Raw genomic sequence first — 15,523 nt, 5'->3', positions numbered from 1 at the left:
GGATGTCAAGGTACAGTCTGAATTGAGAGCATCCAAAGGGAGAGTTAAATCCTGGAAATGGGCTTGAATAACAGAAACTGAGACAACTTCATAACTTTTTCTATCAATAAAGCCTCATCTTTTTTGAGTCAAATCCCAGAGCCACCTTGGGAAATGTTGCTACAGCAGTATTCATTTACTGCTGTGTAAAACTCAGGTCAAACACTGACAGGTTATTTATGACCCTTCTTATTCCACATAAACCCTTTTTTCTTGCTGACACATGGGCTTTTGTGGATAGGGGGGTCTGGAGTGCTTTAAAAACACATCCACAGGAAACACTGCGGTGAATCAGCTTTAGTCCCCGAGCAGAGGTTGTGGTTGGCAGGAAAGCTGGGTTGGTGGAAATCTTGGCTTTTGAAGGATGTGGGGGTTGACAGCCCCTCTGTGCAGGGGGGTGAAATGTCCCACCATAAACCCAGGTGTGCACCACCCTCTCGGCAGGGAACCAGCTGGATTCAATGGTGCTGTTTCTTCTTTCAGATAACTTAATTGTGATTGCACTGTACGATTTTCCTGCCTCAAGTGACCGTGACCTGCAGCTGGTCAAGGGGGAGAAACTCCAAGTCCTCTCCAAGTAAGTGACCCACTGCCAGAGGGACGTTCAAAGATGAGCGTGGTGAGGCTGGGGAAGGAGGGGACCTGGGGGTTAGACACCAATTTGGAGCTCACCAGAGCCAAGCCTGTGTCTTAAATTTGACCCAGAGTGTGATTCTGGGTACTGTCTTCTCTCTGCAAAGTGGAGAAGGTGACACTTCCATGCTTTCCTTGAGTTACAGATACTTTGGGACGGGGTAGTGTCCCTGACTGGATACTAAGGGGACCTTCTTCACTGTCAGTGTGCGTGGGTGCAGAAGTAGCATAAATAACAACAATAACCTAACTCCGGTTTTGTATTTTGTGCTGATGGTGCTTTTGCAAAGGATGTGGGTTGGGTGTAGTCAGAGGAAAGGACAGAATCGAGCCAGAGAGGCTTGTGGTTTCATTTCACCTTCTTCTCAAGCTCACGAGAGAAGAGGCAGCAGGTAGTCCATCTGCCCAGTCCATAACAGGGCAGAGGTAGGTTTAGGTCCCCTGGTCATTTACCCTTGTAGGGTTTCTTCATCCTTGACCTCTCTGTGAGGTGACCTCCAGAGGTGACATTTCTCACCCAGATGCCATGAAACCCATGGCGCAGGGAAGACTGGTGGCTTTTGGTCACAGCTGGTGGCTGAGTGAGTGGTGGGAGAGCAAAGCAGTGAGGTGTCTGGCAGAGGAAGGAAGGAGCAGAAAGGAGGAGCTTAGATGACCCTGTGCAAAAGATAAAATAAACCCACAGTGACCCAGATTTCCCCCCTCTCACCTGGGGCACGTAGCAAAGGTTTGGGTCTGTGGTCACTTTGTGCTTCCTCTGCATTCATGAAAAGAGAATGTCACCTCCAGAAGTCCGTGAGAGACAAACAGCCTTCAACCTGGTAGTCCTGTAGAGTGGATTAAGGAGTCCTGGCCTATTTGCAGTGCTCAAAACCCCCAAAACCATGTTGTCCCCACAACCGTATCTTGTGAAAACTCCTCTGGGCACTCACCCTTTTCTTCTCTACTTTCTTCACAGCGAGGGGGACTGGTGGTTGGCAAAATCCCTCAGCAGCGGGAGGAAAGGCTACATCCCTAGTAACTTCGTCGCACAAGTAGACAGTTTGGAAGAGGAAAAGTAAGTGTGAAAACTTATGAATGGTGAACACTGATGCAGGCCTTTCCCAAAGAGTTCAGTCTCTCAATAAACTACAGGAACAGCTTTACTTGACGGGAGGAAGATGTTGGTGTTGAGTCTGATGGCAAGAGGTCTTTCATCATCCCCAACAACGCTGCCTAAATGTTCAGGAGAATCTTGGGGATGCAGATCAAGGAGGGTGAGGTTGCTATGGAGAAAGTAGGAAAGACTCCTGTCCCATTGATTGCACCCACTGGGGAAAATAAGGATTTAGGGGAAAGAACATAAGTTTATGTTTACACTGGTAAATCAGCAGTGTCAGGGATCATCCTCTGGCCCCACTGGGCCAGTCCACCCACACAAATTGTGTTAAACTTTCTCAGCTCCAAATGAGTGTCCATAGCAAACTGGGATGGGGATTACTGGGGAAGGGTGAGCTGATCCAGGTGTCAGGTGTGCCAGGGACCACACCAACAGTTTAATGGGGCAGACAACTGAGTACCAGCACCCAGACCCACAGACTGGTGCTGTTTGTTTCATTAGCCCAGATGCAGCCTCTGTGTTTGGCTCCCTGCAAAGAGGATATTAAGAAAGACTTGAGCCAAAAGGGTTTATTACGCTTGTAATAAAAACAGCAAAAGAAATTGTTTCCATGACTTATTCTCCTCTATGGCATTTAGATAGAAATGATCAGCCCTGTTTTCAGTCTTCTCTTGGAGGGACACAACCATCACTGAATCCAGCAAATATTTAACAGAGCACAGGAGTGTAGTTGACACATAAATGTTCTTTGTATTCAAAGGGTACAATCAAACAGTAACGGGCATTTTATATTCAGGCTACAGCCCATGTATCTGCTTTATCTGCAGCCTGTGTGGGCACTGCTCAGGGTTTACTCACTTGCCAGGTGAGCTGTGAGTCTCTGCATGACTTGGAGGTTGAGCTTTCACTTCTCTTGTGTATGGGGTGCTGTGCACACCATCTGCTCTCTGCTTCGGCTGAATTGCTAGGCTGTGAAACAAGCCCAAAGTGACCTAAATCTGGTGTTAATCTACTGAGAACAGTCTATTACTGGTGCTTTCCAGCAGATAAAAAACTATTTGCTGCTAAAAGCAACCCTCACTTTCAGAGTGTAACAATAACAATAAAAAAATAACTAACTGGAAAGAATTTGGATATTTTTAGAGCTTTTCCTTTCTAGACAACAATTTTGCCTTTTGTTTCTCCCAGGTGGTATTTCAAAACTCTGAGCAGAAAAGATGCTGAACGGCTGCTGTTGTCTTCTGGTAACAAAGTTGGCTCTTTCCTCGTCCGAGAGAGTGAAACCAGCAAAGGTGAGATCCTCAGAGCATGGATAACTACTTATTATTGCCACAGCTTGGAAAACCTTTCAGACCTGAGCTGCAGAGTTCAGCTGTGACAGCATTTCTTGGATCTGGCTGGGCAAAATAGTGCTTACCAGGCTCAGCGGGGATGTAGAAGTGAGCTGGGCATTTAAAGGGGAAAGATTGTGTTGCTTGTCTTCGTAGTTCAGCCTGTGGTAAGGGTGGCTCTTGTCACCATAGTTCATGGCAGAGATGTAGGACCACAGATAAGCAAAAAAGACTTTCCAAAATAACGTGTAAGGCGTTTCTTTTCCTTTTCTCCCCAAGGAAATGTTACTATATTTTTGGCAAATTGAAATTCTTTTAGGCACTCTTGAAGAAACATTTATTGTGCTTGCAACAGCAACTTGCAGAATTTTGGAAAAAGTCTTTTGGTGAAACATTTTCCTGGAGGAAACAGATTTTTCCTGATAGTCTGTAGCAGGGGGAATTAATGCAAACCAAGACTTTTGGAAGGGGACTGACTGGAGCAGGAAAGGTGAACTTAATCCACTTTCCTTCCCTATGAATGTGGCTGGCTTCTAAAGGCATGATCCAATGAGGATGGAAAGGGCAGAGCATTGTGGTCACTTTTTTTTTGAGCAGTGGATGTAGTTATTAACCATAATCCTTAACCGTGTAGTTGCAGTCTGGAATCTAGTTTAGGTCGTCCTGTGGGAATTTCATATTGTTTCTTTCCTACTTTCATCTCCTTGCATCCTCTGGGCCAGTGAGTGTGCTTACAGCATGGAGGAAATTATGCTCATGGTGGACCCATGGTTCGTCTCTGAAACAGCTCCTTGCAGTAGTTCAGGAAAGTACTTCAGTCTTGCTGTGCTTTTGTTTCTTTCCTGTGAAATGGATGTAGGAGTATTTCCTTGCCACACAGGAAAAGGTGATTTGTGCCTTCCTAAAAGATCAGTAGAGACTTGGAGCATCCATCTGAAGTAACATGGGAGCTTCTTTTCCTTGATTTGCTTCCCAAATACTTCTACAGGGCCCTAGCCAAACAGTAAGCATGGGAACAGATAGACTGGGTCCTCCATTTTACAACTAGTTCTCACTTATGGTTGCATCTCTTCTTTCTTTCTTGTATCTGTTTTCCCCCATTCACATGGGAGGTCTTCAGGGCAGTGTCTAGCCCTTCCTCTGTGATTACACCATTACCAGTAAATTAAATAGTGCCAGAGCCTGGATGCAACAGCTGGGTCATCCACATGGTCTCTGTGAAGGTTTTGCCCTGGTGTCAATAGTCAATTTTGAGTGCAGCTACTCTGTTTCGGAGGCTGAGATAGTTTCATGATGTAGATGTGACCTTAGGGCTAGAGACCAGGCTCCAACATGGTGCAATTTATTCACAGATGCAGTCTGAGCCTTGGTCATGTTGCAGAACTGGCCATTTCAGCCACCTCCAACAACAGAATCTAGCAATGCAAATAGATCCAAATGGGAGTGCTGGTCTTGAACTGGTGTGATATCTAATATGCTAAGTGGGGCAACCAGATGTTCTTCTTCCTGTAGCTCTCTCCCTCAACCACCAGGCAGGGATGATGTATTAGCATTATAGAAGCCTATTTGGACTTTTTTTAGGACAAGAGGAAATCGCTGCAAGTTGCACCAGGGGAGGTTTATAAATTCCTTCCCGGAAAGGGCTGTCAGGCATTGGAACAGGCTGCCCAGGGCAGTAGTGGAGTCACCATCCCTGGAGGGGTTGAACAGACGTGGAGATGAGGTTCTCAAGGACATGGGGTAGTGACAGTGTGAGGTTAAAACTGGACTTGATGATCTTGAGGGTCTCTTCCAACCAAAATGATGCTATGATTTTATGATTCTATTACTTCCCTCCCTGCCCACACCTGGGCTCACCTCCACATGTCCCTGCTGAGCTGATACCAAGTAGGAGGGATGCTTTGCATGCAGATTTGCGGTTTTCAGAATGTTTAGGGAACATTACCAGGTCAGGAAACATTGAAGAAACTTCTCCCTTTACAAGTAACTTGTTCTGCTTGCATATTGGTTTCCCCTCTGCCTTTGTGGTGCCTTTGAAATTATCAGGCTTGGACTAGTCACTACATGCTACTCTTTCATTTATCCCTTTCCCACTTCTCCCCTTTGTTTGCTGGGATATTTGGGTAGCTGGGATGACTGTGAATTGCACCCAGGAAGGGAAGGGAACATATTTCTTATGAGGAAAGGCTGAGAGAACTGGGTCTGTTCAGCCTGGAGAAGAGAAGCTGAGAGGGATCTGATCAATGCTGAGAAATATTTCAAGGGTGGGTGTCAGAGGATGGACCAGACTCTGTTCAGTGGTGCCCAATGACAGGATGAGGGGCAACGGGCACAGACTGAAACACAGGAGGTTCCATCTGAATATGAGGAGAAAATTCTTTACTTTGAGGTGCCAGAGCCTGGCCCAGGCTGCCCAGAGCGGGTGTGGAGTCGCCTTCTCTGAGACATTCAAACCCACCTGGACCCACCTGTGTGATCTGCTCTGGTGACCCTGCGTGAGCAGCTGGGTTGAACTGGATGATCTCCAGAGGTCCCTAACCATTCTGTGATTCTGTGAACACAAATGCTGTGCAGAAACCCAGCAGACACTTGTGTGTTGTATCTGAAGATCTGGAAAGGACTGAGGCCCTCTGTCCACACATGATCGTAGTCTTTGTGGCAACTCCAGAAGCCACACATGGATGGCATCAGACCTTTCCCTACACTTGCTCTGAAGAATTAGTCTCTACTTCTGTTAGACAGGAGCAGCACACACAGGATAAAATAATTCCTTGCAATTCTCTGGAATGTGAGCAACTCTAGGTTGCACAGGGCTTGTACAGAGGTGGTGGGGTCCTGAGATTCGAGGAGAAGGAACCAGATCATTAAAGCCTCATCTCTGCTGTCTAGAAGCAGACTGAGCTGGAGGTGTGTGATGTTCTTCATAAGCAGATGTGACGTTCACAGAATCACAGAATCACAGAGTGTTAGGGATTGGAAGGGACCTGGAAAGCTCATCCAGTCCAGTCCCCCCACCGGAGCAGGAACACCCAGATGAGGTTACACAGGAAGGTGGCCAGGTGGGTTTTTAATGGTTCCAGAGAAGGAGACTCCACAACCTCCCTGGGCAGCCTGGGCCAGGCTCTGGTACCCTCTCCGTGAAGAAGTTCCTTCTCAAATTTAAATGGAACCTCCTGTGTTCCAGTTTATGTTCCATGTTCCACTCCATGAAAGCCCCATGTTAGTCCCAAATGGTCAGAAATCAGATTCTGCTCTGAAATTAGCGTCTTACTTGTGCTTTTTCTGATATTTAGCATTCTCTCTTAAAATATGGCTGTTATTCCTTTGAACACTTCATCCTTTGAATCATCCTATGGAATCAGCTTCTACCTCAATACCCTGAGCTTTAGACCACCTAAATGGCCATGGTGACACCATTACGCTGTCTTAATCTTAGTTTCCTCATCTAAAGAGAAAGCAAAAACAGAAAGCCCATCATCTTCAAATACGCTGTGAAGCTGCATTCACTAACATACAACATCCTGTGACCCACCACAAGATGTTCAGAGCAATGCCATGGAATTAGCCCCGCCCTTCAAACCCCACAGATTCTTCCTATTTTCCTCCTCCACTATGTATATTTTCATTCACTTTGCACATCTTCAGCAACATTTGAACTTCAGGGCCAAGTACTGAGTCAAGCTAAGGGCTGTAGCCCCCTTAGCTGGTGCACAGAATAGTGGTTGTCTCATAGTGGGTTGTCCAAGCCAGAGTGAGACAAATTCTGCACGCTGACTAAGAGCAGCATCTATTCATGGCCCATCCTAAGCTGTGTCTCATTTTGCTCATGGTTAAAGATGTTGAAGATCTGAAAACCTGGGGGCTTCACTTTGAGCCAACGTTTTGCAGCGGCCATGAAAAACACATTCAACACCCTGGGAAGATGAGTTCTTGTCAAGACACTGTGGGAAGAAGACCAGCAGTGAAATCATCAGCAGAGAACCATCCTTGCCGAAGTTGCTGAAAATAAAATCTTCCTCCAAAAATACAATGACTCTGAAATATGCAGGAATGCACTCACAGAGCTGTGCTGAGTCATGAACTCCTGGGACACAGCAAGACTCCTACGTCCATGATCCTGGCAGGAGGAACCTTGCAAGAGCTCAGTTGCCGTATCCAGCTGAGCTCCTGGGTTTCCCATCAGGAAGGAGTTAAAAGACTGATGAGACCTACAGAAACAGGAGATCACAGAATCATGGAATCATTTTGGTTGGAATTGACACTCAGGACTATTGAGTCCAACCATTGGCACTACACCAACACTGGCACTACACCATGTCCCTAAGAACCTCATCTATGCATCTGTTCAACCCCTCCAGGGATGGTGACTCCACCACTGCCCTGAGCAGGCTGTTCCAATGTCTGACAATCCTTTCCAGGAAGAAATTTTTCCCAATGTCCAGTCTAAACCTCCTCTGGTGCAACTTGAGGCCATTTCCTTTCATCTTATTGCTTGTTACTTGGGAGAAGAGACCAACAACCTCCATGCCACAACCTCCTTTCAGACAGTTGCAGAGAGCAACAAGGTCTCCTCTCAGCCTCCTGTTCTCCAGGTTGAACCCATCAGGTCCCTCCACCACTCCCCATCACACTTGTGCTCCAGACCCTTCTCAAGCTTTGTTGCCCTTCTCTGAACTATCTGAGATGCCGCATGTGGTGGGACTCAGTCTGAGATGCAGGCGTCAAAATGTAGATATCACACATGGCAGTTTCCTGAGCTCCTACTGTAGCCAGTGGGACTTGATTTGGTTGCAAAACCCTGAACATGTTAGAGTCATCGCCAGGTGCTCCACCAGGAGTTGTGGTTTTGCACCATGCCTGCCAAGCCCACGCAGATGTCTCATGTTACATCGGGTAGTACCTTTTGGCTTCATTTTTACGATAAAGGTGGTAAGACACTGTCCCAGGTTGGGCAGAGAGGTGGTGGATGAACCATCCCTGGAGACATCCCAGGCCAGGCTGGACGGGGCTCTGAGCAACCTGAGCTGGTGAAGATGTCCCTGCTCATGGCAGGGGTGGCACTGGATGAGCTTAGAAAGTCCCTTCCAACCTGAACTATTCTATAATTCTGTCATGGATATCATCGGGGAAGTAGGAGTCCTGCCATCTGTCCGGCTCCACTTAACATTTTTCATTTGCTGCTGTCACTGGGAGAAGAGAGAATTGAAGTTTTCAGCCTTAACGCTTTGCTGTGATATGACAGCTCCCAAGGGAACAGTAACCATTCAAAGTTAATGACAGGGACAGCTCTACCACACTCACTCCAGCAACCTAAACCCTGACCTGGAGTGAAATACAGTCATTAGCTGTAATGATGGGATAGGTATTAATGCCGGTAGTAGGTAGCTGATAGATTGGCCTGGGGGATGCCTGGAGTCCCTGTCACTGCTCTGTGCTGCTTATCACTGGTTTGAAAGATACAGAAGCGTTTAAAGGGTCATTGGGGTCTGGAAAGGAGATTGTGCAGAAAAGCAGGCATTATGGGTGCAACCATGCTCACAGACAGATCAGGTCTCCTCTGCTGACTTTCAGCCCCCAGGCACCCACTTGCACACATGTTGGTCATTAATTCCTGCGCTTCCTTCTGCAATGCTGTTTGTTGTTAGTGCAGCTGGGTTCACACCACGTTTGGCTCCTTCCTCTAGCAGGCCTTAAACTGTAACATACCCTAAGCCACATCCCAGGCGTGCAAAGCCCCATCCTGGACTTGTGCCATGTACGCTCCACTCTGATGGGCTACAGCCTGGTCTGCATGTTATGTCGATGACTTTGAAATTAAAATACTATCATCATCCTCAACAACAATAATAGAAGGTGCTAATAAAAACCATAACAACAATAACAATTATAATAATGACAACAATATTAAAGGCTGAGAGAGTTCAGGTGTTCAGCTGGAGAAGAGAAGCCCTGGGGAGAACTTATTGCAGCCTTTCCAGACTTAAAAGGGGCTGATAAGAAAGATGGGGACAGACTTTTGAGCAGGGCCTGTTGTGACAAGACAAGGGGTGATGGTTTTAAACTAAAGGAGGGAGATTCAGGTCAGACATGTGGAAGAAATTGTTGACAATGAGGGTGGTGAGAGCCTGTCCCAGGTTGGCCAGAGAGGTGGTGGATGAACCATCCCTGGAGACATCCCAGGCCAGGCTGGACGGGGCTCTGAGCAACCTGAGCTGGTGAAGATGTCCCTGCTCATGGCAGGGCTGGCGCTGGATGAGCTTTGAAGGTCCCTTCCAACCCAAACTATTCTGTGATTCTATATCATTATTATATATAATATGTTGCTATTATTGTTATTATTATTATTTGCAATTTAGGCTGTTTCTCAGATATTCAGCTGCAGAACTCGTAGAGCTTCAAGGGCTCCTCAGTCTGCTGCCTGATGCTCATGGTGAGGGGAAGGGTTTCAGAAGAGCATCCTCTGTTGAGAGGATGTTGCCCTTGACACCAAGGCTCTGTGCTTCCAGTCTTGAGATTCCCTGCCTTTCCATTAAAACCAGCAGGTCTTCCATGAGCATTATGCCACCATATCTCATAGTCTGGTCTCTGCAGAAAGGGAGTCCCCTCAAAATGACTACTAGCACCTGGAAAAATTTTAGACTCTCCAAAATTTTGCTTGTAGAGGATTACTGCAACAGAGCAAATATCCACAGGGGCATGTTTTTTTGTTACTCTTTTAAAAACACAAGTGGTTTCCAACTGCTGGTGCTGCAATGGAGAAACACCAGCCAGTGAGTGTTATATGTCAGTGAACTTTCCCCTCACATGCAGGATGAGGGTTTCAGAGTGACTGTGAAAGGCCCCAATTCTGCTTATGAGCCTACATGACAAAGATGTACTTTTTAACATATATAACTTCACATTTTCAAACATTAAAAAAGGCAGTCTATGAACCTGGGTGATGTTTTAGACTTTTTACAGCCCAGCAGGCTTGTAACAATTTACTCTGGAAATATGATCCAGATAGAAGGGAAAAAAACCCCCACACTGCTAAGCTGTATTGAAATTCACACTGACATAGGCTGGAAGTTACTGCTCTGCAGCAACATCTAGCGATTTTTTTGTGCACAGCACAAAACAACCTCATGGTTTAGATTATAAACCCATTATAAGGAGAGAACAGCAGGTTGGAGTGGTAGATCGATGAGTAGCTCCCGTGAGGTCAAAAGGCACCTGAACCCAGATGCGAATCCAGATGTGGTTTAGCCAGAGTCATGTTTATGGCTGAATATAACAATTCTGACCCCACTTCTGTAGCTCCTTCTATATCTCCCAGCTGAACAACTCACCTTGACACAAGGGTTTTAGGGGACAACAGGGACATGGGGACCTTGGATAATGCTGAAAAGGGACACACAGAATCATGTAATGGTTTGGGCTGGAAGATGCCTGATATCTCAACCTTACCTCTCCCACTAACTGAAATTCTGGTTGTGCTGGCAAGGTGGTTTAGCTCCTTGTCAGTTATGTGTTTGTACAAACTGGTGAGAGAGCTCAGATGAGAGGTGTGGAGCTGTGGGAAGACAAATGTGACCTAAGGAGTGTCTGATTGCTCTGGTTGGAGATGTGCTATTGATAGCCATATTTCTTCCTTGGGGCTGTTGCCCATGGAATAGGCTGGTCTTAATCAAACCTAAACAAGCCCAGTTAAGCTCTGATGAACCTTTATCCTCTTCACCTCCCTTGGAGAGAGCTAGATTCAGGTTATGGTTGGACTTGATGATCTTGAGGGTTTCTTCCAATCAAAATGATTCTATGATTCTATTGAGGAGCAGCTGAGTGAACTGGGCAGAGGGGTCAGACTAGAGAAAAGGAGGCTGAGAGGAGACCTCCTCACTCTCTACAGCTGCCTGAAAGGAGGTTGTAGCGTGGAGTAACATGCGATAGTACAAGAGGAAATGGCCTCAAGTTGCACCAGGGAAGGTTCAGATTGGACATTAGGAAACATTTCTTCACAGAAAGGGGTGCCAAGCAGTGGAACAGGCTGCCCAGGGAAGTGGTGGAGTCACCATCCCTGGAGATGTTTAAAAGATGTGTAGATGAGGCTCTGAGTAACATGGTTTAGTGTTAGATTTAGGTTATGATTGGACTCGATGATCTTGAGGGTGTCTTCCAACCAAAATGATTCTGTGAGTCAATGATTCTAAGCCCGTGACTTTGCAGTGTGGGGGGACTTGCCCTGAGAAGACATGAACAAGGATTGAGAGAGATGTCTGTCAGCCATGGAAAGAGGAGGTAGCTGGTCCCTGGTATGGTGCTGCTTGACCTCACAGTTCCTTCTTCTGCTTGTTCTCCAGGTGCCTATTCCTTATCTGTCAGGGACAGCAACTCTGCACATGGGGACATCATCAAACACTACAGGATCCGCTCCTTAGATGGTGGGGGATATTACATCTCCCCCAGGATGACTTTCTCCAGCCTGCCAGATCTAATCCATCATTACAGCCGTAAGTTGCTTGTCTTTCCTCTTGGGTTTGTCTCCCAGCAGAAGGTGGGCACGTGGGCAGAGGGAGGATGGGCTTACAAGCCACCACTGCCTCTCCATCTTCTCCAATGGGCCAGATGTGCTTCCCCAAGCAGAATTTGGTCACCAGTGTCCTATCTTTCATCCTAGAGCATTGTGAAAGTGAGCTCTGCCCACAGCCCTATAATCAGTGAATTTCTCCCACCAGGAAAGAAAAGAGATGAATGCTGAAGGGTTATGCAGGAGGGATGCTTGGGAAGCAGGGTTTGGACTTGCTGTGCAGGATAATTTGCTCCTTATGTCTCCCTTTGAGCTCTTTCCTTTAATTTGGTCGATTCTGGGTGCTTTCATCCCTGTGGCTGAAACATTTGTGTGGTTGTGGAGGTTTCCCATGGTCCAACTTTTTCCTAGCATGAGTATATGGAGGAGGAGGTCAGTGTTGTGACCTCCTGAAAGTTCAGTCCATTCCATTGAACTCTCCTGTATTTCGTCCTCATACAGAGAAAGGGGATGGCCTGTGCCAGCGGCTCACAGCTCCCTGCAAATCCTTGGTTCCCCAGAGACCCTGGGCACAGGACGAATGGGAGATCCCACGGGAGTCTCTGAAGCTCGTGAAGAAACTTGGCAGTGGGCAGTTTGGGGAAGTGTGGATGGGTAAGTATAATTCCCCCATTCCAGGGAAGAACTCTATAAACAGAGGAGATGAAAACTCCTCTTTCCGCAAGACAAAATTAGTCTGGGCATTAGTATCCTAAAGTATGAGCACATATTTCATAGAAGCATAGAATCATAGAATGTCCTGATTTGGAAGGGACCCACAAGGATCATCAAGTCCAACTCCTGTCTCTGCATAGGATAACACCACAGCTCATGCCATGTGTGAGGGTGTTGTATTTATGGGTACACACGCAGCAGTAGATGCCATATTCTTGAGAAGGACCAGGCAGGTTGTGTTTGCACAGATCAGCAGATGACCATGGGTTTCAGAGGTTAGACACATGTGATGTGTGTTGAACTATATACGTATCTCCTGAGACATGCTCTCATTCTTCCTGGGAATCCTGGGCATGCTAGTAGGATTACACACAGCAAGGTAGCTGGGTGACACTATCCCACTTTTTCTGCTTCCTTGTTCCACTTTCTAACCCAGATTTGAATCCCTTATGACTTTCTGCCCACTGCAAATCAGTGGGAGAGGAAGTGGGGTGAGCTCAGCTTCCTTTGTGTCCTCTTTGTGGTTGTCCGTTGCCTTGGCAATTGAGACTGTGGACAGGACCAGACCGAGTCGACATCCTGACTGCAGTGTCCTGGCTTTCTCAATGGTATTTGGGTTATTTGAGAACCCAGATGGTGGGAAGTCTCAGGGATTTCATCCAGGAGTCTTGCCAGACTGTGAGGATGGGCTCATCGAATGGATGCCCACCATCCAGAGCAGGGATGATCCCTGATGAAATAACATGGGTTGACAGTTGTGTCACATCTCTCCCTTCTCCTCTCATACCTGCTGCTTGCTCAGAGCCCACTGGTATTGAGATTTAACCTTCATTTCTTGCAGGGAAATTGAAAGTTGTTACTGACATTTTCTGTTCCCCGATCCACAAGCTCTTTTGTTCCTTATTGCATAACCTGACAGAGTGTGTAAAGAAGCCAGAATTTCTCAATGCATCATTATCCCTCTGCAGGCTACTACAAGGACAACATCAAGGTGGCTGTGAAGACCATGAAGGAGGGCAGCATGGATCCTGATGCCTTCTTGGCAGAGGCAAACTTGATGAAGAGGCTCCAGCATAACAAACTGGTCCGGCTATATGCAGTAGTGACAAAGCAGCCCATCTACATTGTGACAGAGTACATGGCCAATGGTGAGGAGCCTTGTGGAGGTTTTTGGTTAGGTTTCTGCAAAATCAGGTCAACGAGGTGGCTGGTACTCTCATCATAAGGGGAGTGGGGAGGAGACCATTGTACCAAATCTGTAAGAAGAAACGCTGAGTGATGCACAAGTTTGTTTCTAGTACCAGAAAGGACTTTGTGAGCCATGAAATCCTGCCTCTTGTGGCCTCATATTTCATAAGCCACTTCACAAGATGGTGATGTTCCATTTGAAGAGTATTTTAAGTTCTCATCTCCACTGCTGCTACTGGAAGCTTGTTTCAGATTTTTACTCCTCTCATGGTGAAATTGTCCTTACTTTTGCGCCTCTTGCCTATGAGGCATTGAGTGAAGAATGGCCAGAAGTTTGCAAAAGTTCTGTGCAAAATAGAGTAGGGAAAAGGGCTGCATTTGGGAACTTTCCTAATGGAAGATTTTCCAGTGGACATCCACTGTGGTTCCTCGATTTTCTCTGGGATGTAGGCAGATTTGTTGTATATATTCAGAGAAGCAGCAGGAAAAGCAAATGCACAGGTTTATTTGGAAGAGTCACAGCAGTTCTCTCCTCTTTTGCAGGGTGTTTGCTTGATTACTTGAAGACAGAAGAAGGAAGCCAACTGAATCTCCCCAAACTCATTGATATGTCGGCTCAGGTTAGTGAACAGCCTCTGCAAAACGGACTCAAGACCAGGATTTGTTATTGAATCAGTGAAATTCTTGCAAGTCTGAAGTCTGTCAGAGTGCTGATTTCATAGAGAAAACCAGCACCTCCTGGTGTGGTCTCTCAGGGTTTCTCTCTCAGCCTTTTCGTGTTGATGTGCATGTCAGCTCAGCAATGCCCTGCTGTCCCTAGGACAGCCTCTGGGGATCTTAGCTAAAGAACTGGGTTTTTTTGGGGGGGGATTGTTTTGTTTTCTGGCTTGCTGAGCAGGAAATAAGTTGTGTTTGGTGGTTTTGTTGTTGTTGTTTTTTCCAAAAGGAAGAAAAAGCTCAATGGAGATTTTCAATGTAGAGACCTTTTGGCTTTAAGCAGTTCTTCCCTTCTGATATTATGCATAAAGGATGTTCTGGTGCTTAAATCTGGCAATATTGCTGCTTATCACAGAATCACAGAGTCACAGACTGGTTGAGGTTGAAGGGACCTCTGGAGATCCCCCAGTCCAACCCAGCTGCTCACGCAGGGTCACAGAGCAGATCACACAGGTGGGTCCAGGCGGGTTTGAATGTCTCAGAGAAGGAGACTCCACACCCGCTCTGGGCAGCCTGGGCCAGGCTCTGGCACCTCCCAGAAAACAAGTTTCTGCTCATATTCAGATGGAACCTCCTGTGTTTCAGTCTGTGCCCGTTGCCCCTCATCGTTGGGCACCACTGAACAGAGTCTGGTCTCATCCTTTTGACATCCACCTTTGAGATATTTATCAGCATAAATAAGATCCCTCTCAGCCTTTTCTAGGCTGAACAGACCCAGCTCTTTCAGTCTTTCTTCATAAGAAAGATGCTCCAGACCCAGACCCAGATAACAGACTTTTGTCTTTGTAGGTTTGTTTCCCTTTGAGCTTCAGGCTGTAAATGTTGTGGCTGCACCATAATATTTGAATAGTTGCATCTAAACTCAAACAGGTCAATGATCTTCTCTGTCCCAGGCATGAGGGTGATACAGGTCTGACAACACACTGGCTGCAGCAACCCCTGGGAGAAAGCTGTCCCAGGGCAACCTTGTGTACCCAAACCTCCTCTCCAAGTTCAGGGTTGAAACTTTGAATGTAATCATTCAGCGTGGACTGAGTTGTCCAGAAGGCTGTCCACCACGATGCTCAAATAGTCCCCACAGTGGACACTATCACTGGGCCCTCCACACAGTTTGCAGCATCCTGCACTGTGCATCACTTACAGGACTTCATTCAGGAGAGACATAAAGAAGAAATTTTTGACACTGATGGTGGTGAGAGCCTGTCCCAGGTTGGTCAGGGAGGTGGTGGATGAACCATCCCTGGAGACATCCCAGGCCAGGCTGGACGGGGCTCTGAGCAACCTGAGCTGGTGAAGATG

The 15,523-nt window shown here is 46.7% G+C and overlaps 1 protein-coding gene across 1 annotated transcript in view; it reads left to right on the top strand.

Moving 5' to 3' along the window:
- Positions 1 to 15,523, top strand: part of BLK (BLK proto-oncogene, Src family tyrosine kinase) — a 48,728-nt gene that overhangs the window by 27,081 nt on the left and 6,124 nt on the right. Inside the window, exons 4-10 of the mRNA XM_082049511.1 lie at positions 523 to 616; positions 1,631 to 1,729; positions 2,960 to 3,063; positions 11,439 to 11,588; positions 12,107 to 12,259; positions 13,288 to 13,467; positions 14,051 to 14,127. Coding sequence (XP_081905637.1) covers positions 523 to 616; positions 1,631 to 1,729; positions 2,960 to 3,063; positions 11,439 to 11,588; positions 12,107 to 12,259; positions 13,288 to 13,467; positions 14,051 to 14,127 — 857 coding nt within the window. The remainder of the gene's footprint in view (positions 1 to 522; positions 617 to 1,630; positions 1,730 to 2,959; positions 3,064 to 11,438; positions 11,589 to 12,106; positions 12,260 to 13,287; positions 13,468 to 14,050; positions 14,128 to 15,523) is intronic.

This window comes from Streptopelia decaocto (genome assembly GCF_964273445.1).
Source record: "Streptopelia decaocto genome assembly, chromosome: 3".
In the NCBI taxonomy this organism is placed as follows: Eukaryota; Metazoa; Chordata; class Aves; order Columbiformes; family Columbidae; genus Streptopelia; species Streptopelia decaocto.
This window is presented reverse-complemented; position numbering and strand designations above follow the sequence as displayed.